This window comes from Vanessa cardui, chromosome 23, assembly GCF_905220365.1.
Source record: "Vanessa cardui chromosome 23, ilVanCard2.1, whole genome shotgun sequence".
NCBI classification, from domain to species: domain Eukaryota; kingdom Metazoa; phylum Arthropoda; class Insecta; order Lepidoptera; family Nymphalidae; genus Vanessa; species Vanessa cardui.
Genome location: NC_061145.1, coordinates 4,193,581 through 4,214,392, shown reverse-complemented (window position 1 = coordinate 4,214,392; position 20,812 = coordinate 4,193,581). Strand labels below are relative to the sequence as shown.

General features: G+C 32.1%; 1 protein-coding gene across 1 annotated transcript; it reads right to left on the bottom strand.

Annotated features, from left to right (window-relative positions):
* Positions 1-699: 699 nt before the first annotated feature.
* On the bottom strand, positions 700-14,551 carry LOC124539817. The gene is made up of 3 exons (XM_047117175.1): positions 13,913-14,551; positions 7,950-8,065; positions 700-920 (listed from the first exon to the last, which is right to left on the bottom strand). The coding sequence occupies exons 1-3, from the start codon at positions 14,199-14,201 to the stop codon at positions 738-740; spliced, it is 588 nt and encodes a 195-aa protein (XP_046973131.1). The 5' UTR covers positions 14,202-14,551; the 3' UTR covers positions 700-737.
* Between the last annotated feature and the right edge of the window lie 6,261 nt (positions 14,552-20,812).

The following is a 20,812-nucleotide window of genomic DNA, read 5'->3' as shown; positions in this document are numbered from 1 at the left end:
TAGGAAGCGAGTTAGTATACAATTAAATTAATACTGTAAAATAATCATTGAATTATATAACCTTTTCATAGAGGCCATTCCAATGAGCTCAGACGTGATATCCCTGCTGTCAATTGGTGAGGAGTTTATTTATTTTTTTATAATTTTTCAAAACACCATCGCCACCACCAAAATATTCAGAAAAAGTAGGAAATAAATTCAAGTAAGGTGTGATACACCACCACATAAGTTTACAGTTGGGTACAGCATCAGGTGAGCTGAGATGGCCCAGTGATTGCGGGTTCAAACCCAGCTTAGCACCACTATATATATATGCTTAATTTGTGTTTATAATTCATCTCGTCCTCAGCGGTGAAGGAAAACATCGTGAGGAAACCTGCATGTGACAAATTTCATAGAAATTCTGCCACATGTGCATTCCACCAACCCGCATTGGAACAGCGTGGTGGAATATGTTCCAAACCCTCTCCTTAATGGAGGAGGCATTTAGTCCAGCAGTGGGAAATTACAGGTTGTTGTTGTGTTAAGCGATGTCTTTCCTTGGAGTTTAAATTTGCTTCATACAAAATTTCATCAAATTCGGTCTGTGGATTGGTAGTAAAATACCGACAGACAGACAGACAGAGTTACTTTCACATTTATAATATTAGTATATATAATATTTCAAAATAATACATCAAATAAAGTTGAAAATAAATATTTATTTACAATAAATTAAATAAATAAGTTAGTTAAATCTATTGCTGGTATTCCTTCCAGCCCTGGTACGGTAGTGGCGTGTTGATGTCCCGCCGTCGCCTGTGGTGGCCGTGGTGACCAGCATATATAACCTGATGGTCGTCGTGGTCATCATGCGAGGTAAGCTTCTTGATTCCGACGATCGCTGACAGCATCAAAGCGAGAGCTGATACCGCTAATGCCTGAGAAGAAAATACTTAGATAAATAACATTTCTCATAATGTTTTATAATAATTTATAATTATGTGGTATGAAATTTTTTTTGTAATCGTCACGTAAAAAAATGACGTATGTATGTTGGTTTTCTAAATTTCACGAGTGAGACACGGAAATTTCTCACAGATTCGAACTACAGTTTAATTATGTTTAACTTATATTCATCTTAAACATATTACAATTTCCTACCCATTAATTGTATATAAGTTATGCATATGTCAAGAGTTTCTCTTATAAATGTTCTTGTCATCTTTTCTCTTATGTCAAATCAACTATGACAGAAAGAGACAGATAGATTGTAACTAAATAAGTAAGAGTTAACATATAAGGCTGTAAGTTTCCAAAGTTCTTGTCGTACGATATTGTACATATATACTAATACATTTGTATGTAGCTGTATCTATTATCAGTTAAGGGAAATTTGATGTAGCAATAGTTTGAGTTTCAAGGAAGAACATTCATTTTTTAAATTCAACCCATCGGTTTGCGAGAGTAATGACATTATTCCTGTGTGTCTACACAATATGCTCTAGACATATTATATGAAGTATATAAATATAAATAGTTACAGTTAAGAGTAGAAAAACGATCGTTTTTTTTTTTAAATCCTTCGACGCCAGTGATACAATCCAAAGGGCAATTTTTATTCACTATAGTTCATTAATTAAATATATTGAATATGAATACTAAATTCTTATAGAAAAGTATTCTAAAACTGTGATGCAGCTCGGTAATAAAAAAATGTAGGGACACTAAAACAATAAGTACAATAATGTACACTTAAGGCACAAAACTATGACCGTTATGATAAAAAAAATTAATTTTTTTTTGTTTTCGAATACAACTTTCTAATTTTAATTTGTAACAGTTATTTCCAACTATCTGTGACCGCGACTTCGTGCGTGTTTGAATTTAACAAAAAAGTTATTTTCCCGTCTGGGTAGGTGCCACCCACTCACTACACCCACCCACAGTTATGCTACCGCCAAATAACAGTACTCATTATTGTTGTGTTCCGGTTTGAAGGGTGAGTGAGCCAGTGTAACTACAGGCACAAGGGACATAACATCTTAGTTCCCAAGGTTGGTGGCACATTGACCATGTAAGGAATAGTTAATATTTCTTCCTCTCGCCAGTGAAAGTTCCGTCAAAATATGTCCAGCCGTTCCCGAGAATAGCCGGAACAATAACACAGACAGACGAAAATTGATTTTGGTGTAGTACCGTGTATATGTAACATATATATTTGCATTTAGTTAAATAAATAAATATTGGACAACATCACATACATTACTCTGATCCCACAGTAAGTAACTAAAGCACTTGTGTTATGGAAAATCAGGAGTAAGGACAGTACCACAAACAAGTTAATTATGGTACGGTTATTTTATTATTACAAATAGACACTCCAATTTTATTATATGTATAGATGAACTAGTTTTCATATGTAACTCTTACTATAAATTCAGTTATCGTGAACGGATTATAATTAATTATAGTCGCTAGCATTATTAGCAATCAATTAAGTCGAGCGCTAATAAAGGAACGCTGGACGCCTCTGAGTTTTATTTCAGCGAGCGTGCTGAAACATTTTTTATACTTCGTTGAAAACTTAACGAAGTATAAAAAGTAATTATAATTCGTCACTTATTTCTCGAGAAACAATAAACAACTTTGTTTTATTTTATCTGACAAGCGTCACTCGTACAGTTTTGGATAATTAAAATTAGTAAATTAAGAAATAAAAAGTTGTTCTTCTTTCTTTAATATTTCTTATAACAATTTAATTTAATATAGTTATGAAATTTTAGGATTGAATTATCGATTCGAATCGAATATAATATCGTAGTGATAGTAAATAAATCGATTTTGATGATAAATAAATTACACTAATTGATTCGATTTTCAAAACGAGCGGTTATTTAATTTCTTTTTTTGTTATTTTATTATTATCTATTACTCGAAAATAAAAATAGTTTGATTCTAAATATTAAACAATAACCTCTTTAACATGGAATATGCTTTCTATCCTGTCGTAGTGACTTTCGTAATACAACTGTGAATAAAATTACTGAGTTTTATTGACTTTATCGACTGTTTAATTCAGTCGGAAGGGCAAATGTATCACCTGATGGTAAGTGGTCACCACCCATATTGACACAATCACACAAATCTCACACACAGTTCTAAATGAAACAACAGTAAGTATTATTGTTTGGCGGTATAATATCAGATGAGTATGTGTTGTACTACACAACTTAGATGTAGCATCGGCAAAATTCGTAAAACCGATCAAATCCGAATTAAGTACGCTATCACAAATTATCAATATTTATTTCTCATGTGAATATGATCTTTACACAAACGTACTAACTTGTAATATCATATGACCTAATATCTTCGTCAATTTGACACGTCGATTGCTTTCTCGTGTTGAACTGGCGCGAGAATCTATAGCGACGAATAGCGTCGAATGGCGCGATAGGGAGCTGTTTCTATTGGTTGTGTGAATCCGCATTAATCGGTTTTATTGCATTTTCCGATGCTACATCTAAATTGTGCCGTACTATACTTACCAAGCGGGCTTACACAAAACTTTAATACCAAGTAATCTTACAAAGTAAGCTCAATTTATTGTTGTAATTGTAATCACCATTATTATTTTACCTGAGACGAAAGTACATAAACCCTTTAAATAAAATTAATCAGTAATAAAACAACACCAGACGTCGTTCTTAGTTTTATTTCGGTCTGGCGTTCGGATAAAATTTTATGACGTAGACGAAACAAGAAATGATTTGTTCTCACCACGAAAAGAAATTAGGTACTTTCGAGCAGTGAGTCTATGGTTAAGATAGCTATTATCCGATATGTATTACCGGCACTCACTAAAAATGGATGTATTAATATAAGTTAGGTTTGGATACTGTTTTTTGTAATAAAAAAAACTAACCTAATCTATAGTGGCGTATTCGCAGATATTTTCTGTGGTCATCTTAATGTAAATAATATATAATGACGACTTACGTGATCGAGTGTTGTCTACACCGGTTTTCATGAGTACGCTCAGTGGTCCTGGGTTCGATTCCCGGCCGAGTCGAGTCGTAGACAATGCATATAGGTTTTAAAGTATTTTATTCTGGCTATTAAAAGAAAGACGCTTCATAGTTCAATTCCACTTCATTCATTCTATTTGAATTGAATCAATAAGGAGTGCAAATTTGTTGTCACAGTGTAAAAAAATCAGTATTTCAAAAATTCAAATCGTATCTTATTCATGAAATGTTGATAACCAAGTATGGATTCGCCATTATGACCTCTATTTATATAAGTTTTATAATGATTCAAAGTCAATGTGGCATATCTCATTGTGATAATTTACATTCTTGTTCTACGATGAGTTCCGTATCTATGATGGAAACATAGAACATGTTCTTTTTTCAAAAACGATTCATTATTTAAACTTAAGTGAGCAGTAATAATTTATCAATGTGTAATATTTTTTTGAGTTTGTTTTTTAGCAATGAGGCTTTGTATACTTTTTTTTATTTTATTTATTATTGTTATTAATTATTATTTAGGTTATTTTAATGAATTAAACGTTGTTTTCTTAGTAAATAAATCAAATAATCTAAAATAACTCGAAAAAGGTTTATTATATCTATAATTACAAAAACCTCCTCCGTTTCAGAGAATTTGAAACATGTATCGTATATCTCGTGACCTACGATGTATTCCCGCTGGGTGTGAGTTGTCTCTGTACAAGGAACGGTTTTCACGATATCACAGATTGCTTAAAATTTATGCGAAGTCAAGATAACAAGGTTCCAATCCATTTAAAGAAAAAAAATATCTGTGTTCTATATTTAAAAACAACATTACCAGATTTTAAATTTTAATTGTCGATCATATGATACTATATAATATTGCATTTTCAGGTTCAATAAATCCTTTTTTGTTTTTTTTTGTAGCTTTTCAGCGACTTTGCCATCTCTCTCGGTGTAAGCAGGCGAGAGTGTGTGTTTGTAAACGTCTTTACACACACGCACACACACACACACACACACACACACACATTCGTACACTATAATATTATTTGCCGCGTAATTTTTTAATATTAAAAGATTGCCCATCGTGGGCGGATTTGGGAACATTTTTATTATTACTTATATTGTTATAATTTGGATGTATTTAACGTTCGAAATTTAAATTGAACGAAAGATTTTAAGATTATATAGGTCTTTCAAAATGTATTTTTAATTATTATATGCTTTAGTTGCATGTACTTTACAAAATCATTACCGCGCGGAATAGTGAAAAGATTTCGTGCATTCATGAATAATTTATATATTTAAGGATGTTCTGAGTTAAATAAATAGATTTGATGCTTCTCCATTGTCGCTGTTCTAAGTTAATAGAATCAGAAACTCTCCTTACAAACGTTGAAATGATTCCCAACGTCGCCGTCACGGCGTCTGAACAAATAGTGAAGTATTCACTTTTTCCAATTAGATCGACAACCAATTATTGGCTATAAAAAGCAAATTGTATGTATTGATTACAATATTATACATTTGTGCAGTGTCTCTAAATGTCGTGGATTTCCGTATAGGATTATTTACTTTAGCCAATTGACGACCTCCGTGGTCGAGTGGTGTATACACCGGTTTCCATGGGTACACCACTCCGAGGTCCCGGGTTCGATTCCCGACCGAGTCAATGTAGATTACCATTGGTTTTCTATGTTGTCTTGGGTCTGGGTGTTTATGGTTACTTCTGATTCTCGATAACACAAGTGCTTTAGCTACTTACATTGGGATCAGAGTAATGTATGTGATGTTGACTCATATTTATAATTGCGTACACTAATCAAAACAAAACAATATAGGATATTTTCATATGTTCTGCAATAAATGTTGATAAAAAAAAAGCAATAAAAGATCGTTCTTTACGGTAGTCGTTTACAATGTAAGATGTGACATTTTACTTATTATTAAACAAATTATAAGCAACACTTTGTCCTTTCAGAAAATGATTTCTATTGGACGGCGAAATCTAGCACCGCGCGCTCATTGGTCAAATCAAATAGCGCGCGTTTACATGCTTTCCTGTTACATATTTCCGTCCCCTGTACACGACATCACTCACATAAACTGTGGATAGGCGAGAGGAAAGATGACACACACACACATCCATAAATACTATATATAAATCTTCTATGTAAATATATGACATATTGAAACATCCTATTATTATCTATGTATTAATTGAGGCGTGAGTAATCATGTAGTATAACAATAATTTTCTTATATACTTATTAGGTAATACAAATTCTGGCGTAGAAAACAGACTGTTTTAAAAATCTCCTTTTTTTTGTACCTCAAGCATTTTTTTTACGAAAATAATTCGCACTTCAGAGTCGATTGGATTATATACACACTTAGTATATAATTTGTTGATAATTTTGATATACTAATTTAGCTTCAACCTCATTGGTTGGTTATTACGTCATCTTTTGCCACTAACCAATAACCATGCAGATCATTGTCACATTGATGAATAACACTTTAATCAGTGTTTTAGAATCTAGAGGTAAGGCTTGTAGGGTAGTCATTCTATTAGGACATTTTGGGTTGTATATATAATAATACAGTGTAATTTGTAAGTTTGTACCCGGTCTGTATAAATTTGTGTTGTATCTCATGCTTTGCCATAAGCTACAAGATTGTGAGGAAACTTGCATGTATCGGATTAAAATCTACCAGATTTATAACTGGCATTGGAGTAACGTGCTGGCAAAATCATCAAACTTTCTCTTCAAATAGGAAAAAAACCTTAGTCTAGCAGTGGAGAATTATCAATTTCTCCTCAAAAGGCCTTTACCCATTATTGGAGGGCTTACCAGCTGTTACTTAATTATATTATTTCTTATAAATACAGTGTAAGCGAATGTACGGTACGTTTGTTCGTAAGCATGCGTGTGTTGCGAATGCTCTCATTTGCGCACGTCATATGCAAATTCGACTTAAATGGTACAGCGATTGTAATTAACGCGCTACATATAGATCTTGTCGCACATTTTTGTTTCTAATTTACATACCTACTATATATTATTACAATTTATTCAATATGTTATTCTTGTAGCATGCTTATAGCAGGCATATTTTGTAGTATATAAATTCAATGCACTTCGGACTTTAGTATATAAGATAATAATTATCATATTTATATAAATTGTTGGCTGAAACTTCAGGTAGTTGTGTAAAAAGCTTCTTAAAAGAATTTATGGAACTCTTCAAATCTATACTTTAAGAGTCGAGATGGCCCAGTGGTTAGAACGCGTGTATCTTAGCCGATGATTGCGGGTTCAAACCCAGGCAAGCTCCAGCAAGCTGATTCATGTACTTAATTTGACTTTATAATTCATCTCATGCTCAGCGGTGAAGGAAAACATCGTGAGGAAACCTGCATGTGACAAATTTCATAGAAATCTGCCACATGTGTATTCCACCAACCCGCATTGGAACAGCGTGGTGGAATAAGTTCCAAAATCTTCTCCTCAAAGGGAGGCCTTTAGCCCAGGGAATTTACAGGCTGTTGTTGTATACTTTAAGAAAGTAATAAAACACACAATGGTTAGCTCGATCACAAAACACCATATGTTGTGAAAAGTAAGCTAGTTTCTACAAGTCATTTGACAGTTGTATCCTTTACATTTTGAACTCATTGAAGTGAACGATTTTGTTTTATTTAACCTTTTCAGATCGACAAACATCCTTCGTCTTTTTTAAATTAATTAATATATATCAGTATGGAATTTCTCATTACTGCATGATAAGTATAAGTAAGTATGAAGTTAGTATCTGATATTTAACAGTCGAGATACCAGTCTACCGCGCGTTTCGAAATTATTCATATAGATAATCTTCTATAAGTATATGTACTTGCATCTACAGAAGTCATGGAAGTAGATAATATTAAGAATTAAGGATTACCTTCATAGTCAATAGACCGAGACCTCCTATACCAGCAGCACCAATGGTTTTGGCAAACATGAGGCCTAGTAAAGCCAAGGAGCCAGCTCCACCATCGCCCTTACCTCGTCCGGTTCCTGAAAACGTAAGAAAAGTTTCTTGAATATGAGATATCTTAGACGATTCTTATGATGATAAGCCGAAGCGATATACGATACATATATCCCTTAAAAAAGACGTTCTAATTTCAAAATATTGATTCAATATTAAATTATGTCTGTTATTGTTACGATCAATATCGAAATCAGACTTTTAAAATAATGCCTAAGTATTTGAATTTGGATAAAATTTACTTTTTGAATTAGAAGAATATACTCTTAGAAGGCAAGCCTTGTGAAATTGAGATAGTTAATTCTCCAATGCTATGGCAGACACGTACGATAATCTAAAGTGGACACTTTGGATTATCCTAGATTTCTCAGCCGATGTTCGATGGGAATCGGAAACTGTAGCATTTATCTTAAATCGCATTCATGTCATAAGCTTATAATGTGATTCGAATATAAATAGAAATACCAACATTGCAACAAATATATCGTAATTTTTATTTTATATAAATACTTTTTGGTTATTAAATCTAAATTAAAAATAATATATGTAAAAAAAAATGTTTATGTATTGTTTCGTATTGCTCCCTTAAGAAAGGACTCAACTGGTTGACGTCACAATTTCAAAGAAAGTTCGTTCGGTTGTTTTTCTTGCCTTTTTGAATTACATAGTATAGATAACTCAGGTCAGTAGATGTCGAATTGCAAAACATAATGTCGCTGTGAAAAAGGGCGTCTCAATAATATGAGACCCCTTTTCCTTGTTGTTGTAATCAAAATCAAAATAAAATTTATTCAAGTAGGCTTTTACAAGCACTTTTGAATCGTCATTTAACAATTAAGCGAAGCTACCAGCGGTTCGGAAAGTAGATTCTACCCAGAAGAACCGGCAAGAAACTCGGTAGTTATTGTTTTTCAACTTTAAAAAACTACAATAATATTAGTTTAATACAATTATATAGGTATATAATGTATCCTGCTTGGAAGTCAACAGGTATTAATTCCAGGCTTTTTTATCATCTACAGAATCTTGTATCGAATAATATGCCTTTTTTACCAATGTATTTTTCTAAACGATTTGAATTTACGAAACGGCAAAGTTAAAAATGTCAGAAAATGTCTAAATATGTCCTTACACTAAATCACAACAGTACATAGCTGTTTAATACATAAACGAGACATATATAATGTTTTTTTAACAATAATGCAAGTGGGAGACCCGATCGGAACAAAGTTGCTTTTTGGAATAAAGTATTAAATAACAAACATAATAAAATAAATTAACAACAAGATAATTCAATGACATTGGCATAATTATTTTTGGCTATTTCTATTCATATTCAATATATGTATGTAACTAGTGTGACAAAACAAGGAGACCCACTGACTTTTTTTCGACGGTTTATCTCAGGTGTGGGTGTGTCCTTTTACGAACCGGTGGTAGTTATGTGATTATCAATAAGTAAGCTACTATTTTGAATAAAGGAAATTAAGAATTTGAGTTTCAGTTTCATGTATACAATAGATAAAGACAGAGAACAGAAAAAAAGAGAAGGAAATATCGAAGGGAAAATAACGGTTTTTCCTTACGTAGATTTCTAACTGTAACACTGTAAGTCAAAATAACTTCTTTCGAAATGAAAGGTGTATACAAAGCAAATAAATATATCTTGAAGGGTAAACTTTACCAACCAGAACTTCTATTATTTTTCGTAAACACAAAGACTTATAAGTAATTGACAGCCGCTTTCCTGTGATTTATTTGTACAGACAGACATAACGAAAGTTTATTCTGGTTATAAATATTTGTTAGCTCACTAATGATGTAGATTTTTATCTAACATAGAAGCAAGTTGTGTTCTTTCGAGCTGTTTATATATGTATATTTCTAATCTAGTATCGTTGAGTATATATGTATATGTATGTATGAAATTCGTTACTATAAAAATTGCTTGAAAATAATTTAATAATATTTTCTTTCATTAAAATATGTTAGGGTAGGTAGTCCCTAAATTTAAAATATACAAGATTTCGCCTCGGGTAGGAGCGAACGTTGTCCGCCATTATGAATAACGTTTATATAAATATGTCATAAATTGCGCGTTTTACGAAAATATATATTAAAATCAATTTGGTAGAAAATTGTATCGTTTTTAAATTTCATTAAGAACTTTATTTTATATTTTAAGTACTTCTCGAGTTAGAGATGTTATTATTTGGGGTCTACCTTCGAAAATATTCAATTTAAAAATCGAATATTATGTTTTTTACCATTACATATCACCTGAATAGGTTGTTAAATTATCGGTCTTACTTAAATATATTGTTCAGCAATTTTCTGTCTTCTTCTCTCCAATATCAAGATGTCCATGTAAGAAAGAAAGCGAGAACTTTTTAACTACACACACGCTAAGTAACAACTGTTACTGACAAATGTAATAGCTATATCTATTTTAACAAATTAGGATATCATTTGTTTCGTATATCCTTATAGTATCTGTTATTGTTTTAGCGATAAGATCTCTTGTACATATTCCTTGTCAATATTCTATGCGAATTACATTGTAGTATCATTTTATAGAGTTGATCTGTTCGTCATAGTAACGTATACATCATACTTGTCTTATTTATTGCAAAAGTTACACAATCGACTTATCACTAAACACTTAAAAATATAATATAATATGGGTGATATTCGAGGTGATACATCTTTATAGGTGTACACAACAATGACGTTCAAAAATTGATACCAAACAAACCTATATAAAATCAAATTTTAAAGTAAATTATATAATAAATTTAAGACATAACTAAAACAAAACACAAATGCTGCTTATAAAATTAAAGAAAAGGAAAACAAAGACAAATAATACGACGAATATTTGGATAGACAGATCTACGGTATAAGGCATACCTTTTTCAGCATAACTCATAACATTGCTTGGGTATTCGAGCGGTTTTAGTAACATTTTTTTATGGTGGACGAGCATATAGGCCACCTGATGGTAAGTGGTCACCATCACACACAGACAATGAAGCTGTAAGAAATATTAACTATTCCTTACATCGTCAATGTGCCAACCATGGGAACTAAGATGTTATGTCCCTTGTGGCGGTAGGTACACTGGCTCATTCATCCTTCAAACTAAAACACAATAATACTGAGTACTGTTATTTGGTGGTAGAATAACTGATGAGTGGGTGGTTTCTACTGAGACGGGCTTGCACAAAGCCCTACCACCAAGTGATAATATAATTTAAATCTGCAATAGTTTAAAGAAAAGAAAATATGAAAATATGGTTTTCACGTATGTGTATACGTGAAAACCATATTTTCATATTTTCTTTAAATAAACAGATTTGAACACGCTAATAGTCTTATCATAATTGAACTACCGCGCATATATGTCGTCGTGTCTTTAGTTCCGACGATTTGCTTTGATACATTCGAGCGCCCACACGTGAACCATGGCTCAGTTCCGACGTCGTATAATGTAAAAAAAAAACAAAAAATGCTACAAATTTCCGACGCAAAACGTTGTAACACAGAAGTTGCGACTATATGCGTGGTCGCCGTTTGTGGATTATACGCCGTTGCTAAAACTTACGATTATATGCATCGTTTCGTAGTAAAGACTTTGTGACAACACGAATGAAGTCGTAAGGTTTTACTTCTTACCGATTTTCACTAAAATATAAATTTTGAAATCAATGGAAAAGTTTTATTATACTCTCTTACTGTGCTGAATAACAAAATTAATCACAAACTGTATTTGGTGGCTGAACAATGTGAAGATGAGAGTTAAAAATCGCTCTCCTGAAAAATCACTAATTCTGTCATACGACTTAATGCGTTGGAGGTATCGATTTTTGCTAGCAAGTAGATATCCTCGTGCTACTAGCAAATATTCAATGTTCTAAGCGTTCTCTCAACTGCAAGGAACATTTGTAATCTAAATGTTACAATCAAACTAACGACGTCATAGATAGTAACATATACTAGGAATGAAACAATTACCATAGAGTCTTTACTGTTGAATTGGAATTCCATGTTTAAACTAACACATTAATCCGATTATTTTTAAACGAGTCATTACAATATTTCTTTATATATATTATTTATTGTACAGTCAGAGTAAGAAAATATTCGTCAGTTTTCAAACTCATTCCTTTATCAAGTCTTAAACGCTTAGTACCTTTTGAATCTAAACATTAAATCATAGCGACGCAATATGTCATTCTCGATCGGTAAAACAGATTATGGTTCATACTGAGCACACGAAAATAGATCTTAAGGTGACGAACCTTTTCTTACCCCAACTATACGCCTAATGTCTAAAGCAGTGATCGCTTCAAAATAGCCTTGGGCAGACAGGTCACAACATATATGCACATATTATAATAGCAATAACATCTGAAATTATATTGACGTAATGCTGTATAATGTATATAAATGTGATAGCTTCAGATATCAATTATATGTAAATTAGAAACCGCCTTGTGTTTGAATGTATTATATTTGAATAAAGAACGTGAATTAGTTCGCAAAATATATAACGGTTTTTTTTGCTTGTTGCCACATTTGCAACCAGCGGTAGTTTCACATTTGATTCACATTATTTTTTTTTTCAGAAAGACCCAAGCTAATGGGTTAACTCATACAGACAATAAAAAGAATTAAAAAAACTACTTCCTAACTCTGAATCCGTACTGCTAATAATGTAAAAATACTTTTGTAAAGAAAGCATATTATTTAGTACAAGATTATACAGACGAAAAAAAACCCGGAATTAATACTTATTGACTTCCAGGCAGATACATATATAATTGTAATGAACTAACATGACTGTATTTTTAAATGTAGAAAATAGAGTAACTACTGAGTTTCTTGCCGGTTATTCTCGGTACAATCTACTTTCCGAAACTGTGGTAGCTTCACTTAAAACAGTTGTCAAATGACGATTCAAATTGCTTGTAAAGCCTACTTGAATAAAGTAAAATTTCGTTTCGATTTTTGAATGTATGATATTTAATTTTAATACATTATACTTTTCAACGTTGTCGGTTAAACTTATACAAGGAAACGTACCGTTCAGGAACTCACTTGTAAAGACAATCGCATGCCGTATTGCAAATAATTTTGTATTTACTTCCCTATGCACAGTTGATGACTGCGATGACTTTTGTTGTTAGTAAAAGTTATAACGAATTTATATTTTTTGTCTGTTTTAAGTGAATGACGTGAATCACATTCAGAAGTGACGGTTTAATGAAATGAAAGTCACATCGCGTATTTAATATAGAAATAATGTTTTAAACATCTGTACTGTTTTTGCTTAACACGATCTCTCGATAAGTAATACAAGTGAATATCCATCACAGCTAGGCAATGAACATGGGATGGAATTTTATTTGAATATATAATACCTTTTTGCTGTATGTTTTTAATTTGTTATTTTTTATTGGGCTCTACAATTCGATACTGTGGTTAGTTAATAGTTAATCAAAAAAAAAAAAAAAATGAGATGGACACAGTTAGTTAAAACAATTATGAATTATTTCGTTTTTAAAGAAATTACTTGTTTCATGTTCGGAATATAACAAGCTGAACTTCGTAATTGTCAAAATATAATATTCCCGGAAATGAATTTGTTCCAATATTTTCGTAAGGAAGTTATCGTGTTCATTCAATTCATTCATTAATCCAATTAAGGAGTATAGAATAAATAATAAACCGTCTGATTAAAATCGAACATATTCACTATAATCGTATTATCATTTCAATAAAATATCGAATTTTTTCTATCGATTTAAAATTAATTAAAAAAAGAACTTTGTCATTTTATTTGAATCATAAATATTATTTTATTCACTTACCATTGTTTTCCTTATTCGAATCGTCGATAATTTTCATCGATTCCGAGAAGATCTGAGTGATCTTGTCCTTCTCGATTAAATTCGGCAATTTGACGTGTAACTCGTGGTTCTGGAGGAACTTCGCTATTCTGTAAAGCGGCTTGTTTCCGAGCGACCTTCCATCTTCTATGCTGTTTGAATTTCGAACGGATACCAGTTTAACACCATCAAGCAGCTTGAAATCGCCATCGAGAAACGAAGCGAATGCCACCTCGAACAGGGCAACGGTTATAATAATTTTTCGATACATTTTCGTTAGACGATCGTCAGGAATTAAGCAAGAAAGGGAAACAAAACGCTTTTATAGTGATAGCTTTCGAAAAAATGAACACCAAGATCTGTTGCGAGCGAAGCGGTGAGATGAATAAAAAAAGTAAGGCGGTATTCTGAGATCGTTCGATATACTAGATAAATATCACTCGTTTTATTATTGTAATCGCTGTTGAAAATACATTAAATAATAATAACTAAATATAATGAGAAGTTTACTTTCTGTTCGTAATTGCTACCTAATAATATTCAACTTTATAAATACTGACTCGGTATTCACGATGTCTACTGTCTATATTCATTAAAATACGATAAAATCTTTTAAGCAAAAAATAAAAATCTATTTCAAGAGATATTTCTATCAAAAAATTAAGTAGACTTTGTACATCCGGGCATGATTTAACAAAAACATATCGAATGATAACAGAATAACCTCACGAGACCACGACATTGAATCCGGGCAAATAAAACTATAACAATACTTTACACTCGTAACTTCAGAACTAGAAACGCTGGAAGCGATAAGTATATTTAATAAAAAAAATGGAAAAAATAATTATAATTCTTTTTTCAAAAAGACTAAAAACATTTAAACTATATTGGATATTCCTTACTTACTCTGATTCCAAAGAAAGTAAAGCTAAAGCATTTGTGTTATGGAAAATCGGAAGCAACGACGGTACCATAAACACCCAGACCCAAGACAATATAGAAAAGTAATGAACTTTTTCTACATTGATTCGACCGAGAATCGAACCCGGGACCTCGGAGTGGCGCACTCATGCAAATCGGTACAAACTACTCATTATCTTAACTCTGAGAATCCGAATGGTATTCCATTATTTCAAAAGGTAAATAATAGTTTCACTTGGTGGTAGGGCTTTGTGCAAGCCCGTCTGGGGTGGTACCATCCACTCATCAGTTATTCTACCGCCAAATAAGGGTACTCAGTATTGTTGTGTTGCGGTTTGAAGGGTGAGTGAGCCAGTGTAACTACAGACACAAGGGACATAACATCTTAGTTCCCAAGGTTGTTGGCACATTGACGATGTAAGGAATAGTTAATATTTCTTACAGCGTCATTGTCTATGGGTAATGGTGACCACTTACCATCAGGTGGCCTATATGCTCGTCCGCCAACCTATACCATAAAAAAATGCGGTATTTTCGATAGTGCTCTTGCAAATTATAAATTCCCAGTATATAAAGCACATTTAACGTTAATGTAAGCATAAAATAACTATCCTTGCAACCTTTATTTTCCAGGTATATTAACTATCATAAACGTTAATGGAAGTGTAAAAGCCGATACGGGATAATATCGGTGATATCCTGGAAATCCATCATTATTCTTTTATAATCCATTAAGCTTTTAATTTAATTTGTCCTACTGATATCATAAATGTGAAAGTATGGGTCGATGTATGTTGCACACAAAAACTATTTACTTTCTTCTTTGTATGAAATTTAACAGTAATATAGGTAACACATTGGAATAATATATAGGCCACAATTTATAAAGGTTTTATGAAATTTGCTCATAATATATACACAAGTACCCGTGCGAAGTCGGGGCTTGATAGCTATCGCGTCGGCCTTAATAGGTATAGGATCGATCTTGATAGGTAACGGGTAGCAAATTATTAATATTTGGTATCACTTCCATCATCATCATCATCAACAGGCTGTAAATTTCCCACTGCTGGGCTAAGATCTCTTCTTCCTTTGTCATCAAAGGTTTTGAACATATTCCACCACGCTGTTCCAATGTGGGTTGATACACATGTGGCAAAATTTCTATGACAGTTGACACATGCAGGTTTCCTCACGATGTTTTCCTTCACCGCCAAGCACGAGTTAAATTATAAACACAAATTAAACACGAGAATGTTCAAAGGTCTAGGTTTGAACCCGCAATCATCGCTTAAGATTTAGTAAAATTTAGCTGTAGTAGTTTATTTTGGTTGTTATGTGATATTCTTTCTTCTTTTGTTATCTGTATTTTTTTCGTAATATTTTTGTAATTGAAAATGCTTTTGTTATCTTTATTTTTTTTCGTAATATTTTTGCAATCTCAACAGATAAGTATTATTATTAAGCAGCTAGACAGTAATCTTCAGCAGTAATCTTCATAAGTGTCAGTTTTAAATGTTTAGTTTTAAGTGTTTAATGTATGTACTGTTGATGTGCCATTCAATTAAATAAAAATAAATAAGATACACGCGTTCTAACCACAAGGCCATCTCAGCTCAGTATTAATAATAATGTAGCGATCACTTCCAGTATTAGTATTAATGTAGAGCGTTGTACTTGGTGAAAAACTTAGAATTTTCGCCGTCGGCTGTAACGAGTTGTGTTTTGTTTTTTATAATTCGCTACCGGACGGCGTGTGGAAGGGATGCAGCGATATAGGGACAGTAGGGATCTAATCGTGACAATGGAAAGCAATTCGGTTTGTTACGATTAATTTCGTACGACACTTTCACTGATGTTATATCTCTTAGCTAATATTTATTGCTGTTATTGTATAATTTTTATGTTAAATTGAATATAATAATAACCAGTGGAAGACTATCAATGAAAAAAGCGTTAGGCGTTATCCTCAAGTCTAGGGGGGGGGGGGGGTATGTAAATACCCACTAAAAAACCAGTAACCTATCCGTCTCTTCCGAGGGCGCCACGGGATCCCTTACGCATGCTACCATAACAGGATGCTACTAACATAGTTGTGTCATTAATGACATCTCGTACGAAAAAAGTTGGCAACTTTTTGTCACACATCCAAAAATAGAAATCTCTACCAGCTTACTAGTTCGTCTCCTCTTATAACCCGGATTCCTTTAAATGGTCTTATTATGAGCTGGATTGGTGAGAGCGACTGGTGTAGTTCATTCTTCCTGACTGAACTGGCCGTATTCGCGTTTGGATTCCAGTACTACTTACGATGAAGGCGGAGAAGACTCAAGTAGCTACCCGATATATTTAAAACGAATTTAAACAAATGTTCATTGGGTTTCACAATATTCGTAGTAAATATGAAGATCAAAATCGTTATGAAACCTCTGTATAACAGATAACAATTTGCATATTTTGTCAGGTGAAATTCTGGTACTTATGTATTAGTCAACCTCCACTACTGCGATATTTTACTGTAACATTTCACCATCGTGCTTATCTAGCTAGTTTTAGTTACAAATAGCTGTAAGAGTCGAAACGATATTTGAAAATATTGTCTTTTTATTATGAATAGAACGTAGCGAAAATTAAAATATATTGATTACCTAACATTACGGTTTTGGAAAAAGAACTACTATTGTTTATTAATTTGTAATGATGTGTGTAATTATTTTCTCATTGTGTGATCGTTTCAATGACTACCTTTCATAATTGATTACTCTTGCATATAGACCATATTTTTTATTAATTATTTTTTTACTTAGTACAATAAATATGTAAGACTAAATTGAAGAAGAAATAACTGTAATAATTTGTTTTAGTTTTTTGTTGTCAATACTACATACAATATACCTTTCTTTTCGCTTGAAAAAAGCGTGACTAACAAAACCTGTTTTGTCATATTAGTATTTATATTAAGCACAATAAGGGTGAAGATTACGGAGGTAGAGTACCTCCCTAATCTTCGTACCACTTTTACTTATAACCTATTTTATTATTAATAGAAAAATAACACTGACGGAACGATAAATCAACCAGTACTATTTATGTTATAAAATAGCAAAGAGGTAAACACAGTAAAGAAAAATAAATAAATAATTGTATTTCTTGGCTAACAATTCAGTGAGGAATGCTTAAGCGGGCGTTTAGAACAAGGATCACTCCAGAACCTCCTGAGACAAGCTGAGTAAGACGCTTTTATAATAATCGGCTCATTCCATTATTTTCTTAATCTATCAAAAATTTTCGTAGAAAAAAAAGTATTGAATTTTTTCGGACGAGCATTCGAATTTCGAATTGTAAGGAAAATTAAAAACCACTTAGGTTAGGGACAAAAATATACCCTATTCGAGTAACTTACGAGCAATTTGGAACGAGCACGACCATCAGAAAATGGATTTACAACATCCGGTATAGAACTCAGTACCTTTTCATTTCAATTAAACAATTATAATGATAGTAAAAATATAACTTAATTGCGTGACTACGCATTTTCTATTAACCGACTTCAAGAAATGATATTGTTTTTTAGCAATTAACTTTGAGTAATAATAATTATAGGTATAATTTGACGACCTCCATGGTCGAGTGGTGTGTACACCGGTTTTCATGGGTACGCCACTCTGAGGTCCCGGGTTCGATTCATGGCCAAGTCGATGTAGATTACCATTAGTTTTCTATGTTGTCTTGGGTCTGGGTGTTTGTGTACTTCTGATTTCCATAACACAAGTGCTTCAGCTACTTACATTGGGATCAGAGTAATGTATGTGATGTTGTCTCATATTTATTTATTTATTTATTTATTAATATATAACTACGTACATACATATATAGCAAACATTGAAGCATTTGCATTCGAAATTTAATTCTTCTTGAGAAATAACGTACAGTCAGAGTTAGAAAATCTTCGTAATTTATCTAATTAATTCCTTTATCAAGTCTTAAACTCTTATTACCATTTGAATCTCAACATCAAATCATTGCGACGCAATATGTCATTCAAGCAGTAAAGCAGATTATCGTTCATACTGAGCACACGAAAATAGATCTTAAGGTGACGAACCTATTCCCCTGATACATATAACTGAACTATTTTGTATGAAAATTTTAAGACAAACATAACCTGTCTAATATAGGAATTAATAATTATACCTCTCAGAATCCATTGTCATATTGAGCTATATACTAAAATAACACATACGTTTCATAACAATCGGCTTTTAATATTTACGTGATTTGGAAATAGTTGAACAAAAAACCCCTTTTTAGATTACTAAAAAGGGGTTTTTTGTTAATAATAATGGTTATATATTACGTTAATGTTAATACATTAACGTAATATATAACCATTATTATTACAATATAAGAAAAAGGAAAAGGTATAGGAAAGATTTGTCTTTATATAGCATTGGCAAGTAGATGCGCTCTTTGGTCACCTGATGGTAAATATCATTATACATTGCCTCTTTAAGAACGTTCCTGTTACACTGGCTCCCTAAGTCCTATCACTAAGTAAAGACATTTTTTTTTATTTTTTGTTTATGAAATGAATGTGATACACAGAATATCTAATTTTATATATAATATAGTCTTAGAAATGTTACCATTTATAACACTTTAACAGGCTTACTCATCATATAAGACAAAAAAAGAAACAGACATAAAATAGTACTGTGCGTACTAAGGAAGAAATAGATTACAAAAAAAAAAAACAATTGTTAAGATAATATATAAGAAAAATAACGAAAATATATAATTTGTCTTTATAATTCATCTCGTGCTCAGCGGTGAAGGAAAACATCGTGAGGAAACCTGTATGTGACAAGTTTCAAAAAAAATCTGCCACATGTGTATTCCATCAACCCGCATTGGAACAGCCTGGTGAAATATGTTCCAAACCTTCTCCTCAAAGGGAGAGGAGGCCTTTAGCCCAGCAGTGGGAATTTACAGGCTGATGTTGTTTTTGTAACGAAAATACAATTTAAACAAATGAATGGTTTGTAAGTAATATGTATAGATTACCAATTAATCAAATACTAAATAAAATATATGTCCTTATAGAGACTTGACAAGTTTAAATTAAAACAATATTTGAGCATTAAAATTTTACGCTATGCATTTTAAATAGATAGTTGTAAAGATAATCTTATTTTAAGAGATAAAAATTGGTTGTTACAAATTACCGTATGTTTTAAATCGCGATTTCTAATGTGTATAGTACGATGCTTGGTTTGATACTTATTACATCTTAGTAGGTCGCCCGCGAAACTTCGCTTTTAATTCAAAATATTTTTTAGTCAAAATTTATAACAGGCTTTGTTTTGATTTCATTTCAAAACTAATGGAAATTCTTTGAAATGTTTTTTTTTTTTTTTTTAATATGAAATACATTTATACCCGGCCAGTAACTTTATGTCGCTCTCTGAAATTAATTATTTATTTAATTGTAACAATTATTAAATTGTTACAATTAAATTAAATAAATAATTAATTTATTTAATTTTTTATTGTTTAAATCAAGAACTCTCTTGAATTTTCCCCTCAGCTAAAGCTAGAGCTCTTCAAAATGATACTATAACTGACTGTGCAGATATCCCATAATCACTGAGACAAAATAGACTTACGTTGTTAATACCTGTTGACTTCCAAGCAGGATATAATTAATTGAAATAATTGTACTTAACTAACATGACTTTGTATTTTTTAAATGTTGAAAAAGAGTAACTACTGTTCTTGTCGGTTCTTCTCGGTAGAATCTACTTGCCGAACCAGTGGTAGCTTCGCTTAGTTGTAAAATGACGATTCAAAAGTGCTTGTAAAAGCCTACTTGAATCAAAATAAACTTTTATTTTGATTTTGATTTTTGAATATGTATTGATGATATTTCAAAGAGTATGTTGTTGTCACAAGTATGTA